Raw genomic sequence first — 2,676 nt, 5'->3', positions numbered from 1 at the left:
ATTTTGTTTTATATTTTGATGCATTTACAAGGGACTTATTTTGGAAGGATGTGTGGGCTCCTTGCGGTCAACATTACACAGGATTTTTTTTCTTTGTAATAAACAACAAGGTGCCCCACGACACACCAACATTACACAAGATAACCCTTCAAGAAAACATTACATAAGATAAAGTATTACTTCCGTAAACAAACATTACACAAGATAAAACAATTTACTTTTAGAATAAATAATAGGGGTGTGTGCCACAACACATCAACATTTTTTTAAACAGGAAAAAAGCACACCAATGAGGACACAATCCTCCACTTACAATATTATAGAAAGAATGTAATGCAATGCAATTTTGAATCTAAACACAAAGCAGTACCAATCGACTCGACAGCACACCCGTGGGAACACAAACTTAGAACTGTGCCTGGATCGAATCCACCGTGCTCTTCTCCACCTGGAAGGCCTTGGTAGTAATACCAGCCGGGATGGAAGGCTCGGCTCCAAACACCGCGTTGGCTATTGTGATCACTCCAGGGTTTTGGCTGCTCAGTGCCGCAATAGCTACTGCACCGGTAGTCCTGTTGTTGTACTGGTAATGGATGAGGCCCTTAGGAAACACAAACACATCTCCCTTGTTGAGAACCTTCTCAAAGTGTTTGTTCTCGGGGTTCGACGTCACGAAACCGACATGCAGGCAACCCTCTAGCACAGTAAGGATCTCAGTGGAACGCGGGTGAGTGTGGGGAGGGTTGAGGCCGAACGGCGCGTAGTCGATGCGGACGAGGGAGACGCCCATGGTGTTCAGCCCGCCGATCTGTGCGACGTTGACGGCGGTCACCGCGGAGCCCTGCTTGTTGGTCGTGTTGCCGGCCACGTGGAGGCCGGAGAAGTAGAAGTCCTCGACGACGACCTCTTTCGCGGCCTTGCAAGCCAGTCCGTTGACACGCACTGCGTAGGTAGATGCATTCATATAAGATAGTCGAATTGAGTGATTGCTTAAGCTTAACTACAGTTATATGGACTTTATCAGTGTGTATGTTGTACCTGGAGATGTCTTTTCAGCGACGCAGAAGTCCTGGAGATGGCTGGGATCGGAGGCGGTGGCGCCATGCGAGCATGCAAGGGCCAGGAGAGCTCCTGCAAGGAGCAACACTCGAATGGCCATGTCTCTTTGTTTTCTCCTCGCTAGAGTAAAATATCAAGCAGTTGCGCTTTGGAATTGGTTGCTATGCTGCTCGAATTGTGCGATGTTTATAGAGTGAAGAAGGCTAGTATTTATAGGGAGATCTTGCCATACATTTATGTATGTTTAGATACACATGATTGGGTGTAGGAACAAGTCTTTGTGGTGTGGGCAGCCTGCAGAGCGCGTGTATATATCTGGACACAGCCTGCTACCCATACGTATGTATGTGGGACGGCAGGATCAAATTAATATATAGCATGCATGATTACATCAGAGCAGTCTATGCTTGAACAAGTCGCCTGTATGTTGGCAAATTCTAGCCTATCTCTCTCACCTCACCTCAGTCTTTCTCTGAAACTCAGGTGGCAGGAAGAACAGGGAGGTTTTGCGCCGCGTGAACTTGCGACTTTTCTGATTTTCATTCCTCTCTACTTATTCAGAGTACAACAACAGAAACGAGGTCGTGGCCCCCTAACTACGCGCCACCACAGATCGTGATGCTCGTGCCATCCGATGAGCGATCGGTGAGGGCGCCAGAAATGCTCCACGCGCTAACTGACTCGAGCTAAACTCGCTAACAGAAACCTGAAGCTACTGACGAAACTGAAGAAAAGACTGAAACTGACGAAACTGAAAACCAAAAACACTAGCTACTGCAGACTTGGGTTTATTCAACAATCACCCCCTAAATCCTAGTCTGCTTACTTTATTTTCTTCATTCCAATCTTCTCTCTCAGCTGGATGAACCTGACCCGTCCCAGGGGCTTCGTCAGAATGTCAGCCAACTGATCTTCAGTTCGGATGTAATCAACTGTCATCCTTCCATCCTCCACACATTCCCTGATGAAATGATACCGCACATCTATGTGCTTACTTCTGTCGTGGAGAACCGGATTCTTGCAGAGAGCTATGGCAGATTTGTTGTCCACCAGAAGCAGTGGCACCTGAAGTTCTTCACCTGTGATTTCTGCAAGCAGACGCGCCACCCACACGCCCTGACATGCGGCCGTTGTGGCTGCAATGAACTCAGCTTCACATGATGAAAGGGCCACCACTTTCTGTTTCTGCGACAGCCAGCTGACAGGGCTGTCACCGAGGAAAAAGACTCCCCCGGACGTGCTCTTGCGATCATCGATGTCGCCCGCCATGTCGCTGTCGCTGTACCCGACGAGCCTGGCTCCGTTGGCTCGCCGGCGAGGAAAATGACACCCCAGATCACGAGTGCCGGCCACGTACCTGACGATGTGCTGAACAGCAGTCAAGTGCTCGACCGTGGGCGCTTCCATGAAACGGCTCACGTAGCTCACTGCGAAGGTGATATCTGGCCGGGAGTGGGTGAGGTAGCGCAACGTCCCCACCATGCTCCTGTACTCCGTAGCGTCCGTCGAAGCCGCTGTGCTTGCCTTGCTCAGCTTCAGACGCGCTTCCATGGGTGTCTGACGTGCATTACACCCCATCAGCCCCGCCTTCTCAATGATCTTGTCAGCGTACGCGCT

General features: G+C 49.7%; 1 protein-coding gene across 1 annotated transcript; it reads right to left on the bottom strand.

Moving 5' to 3' along the window:
• Nucleotides 1–406: 406 nt before the first annotated feature.
• On the bottom strand, nt 407–1,159 carry LOC119328743 (putative germin-like protein 2-3). The gene is made up of 2 exons (XM_037601718.1): nt 1,039–1,159; nt 407–942 (listed from the first exon to the last, which is right to left on the bottom strand). The coding sequence occupies exons 1-2, from the start codon at nt 1,157–1,159 to the stop codon at nt 407–409; spliced, it is 657 nt and encodes a 218-aa protein (XP_037457615.1).
• Nucleotides 1,160–2,676: the final 1,517 nt, after the last annotated feature.

Source organism: Triticum dicoccoides, chromosome 7A (genome assembly GCF_002162155.2).
Source record: "Triticum dicoccoides isolate Atlit2015 ecotype Zavitan chromosome 7A, WEW_v2.0, whole genome shotgun sequence".
NCBI classification, from domain to species: Eukaryota; Viridiplantae; Streptophyta; class Magnoliopsida; order Poales; family Poaceae; genus Triticum; species Triticum dicoccoides.
Note: the sequence above shows the minus strand (reverse complement) of the source record. Positions and strands in the feature narration are given on the sequence as shown.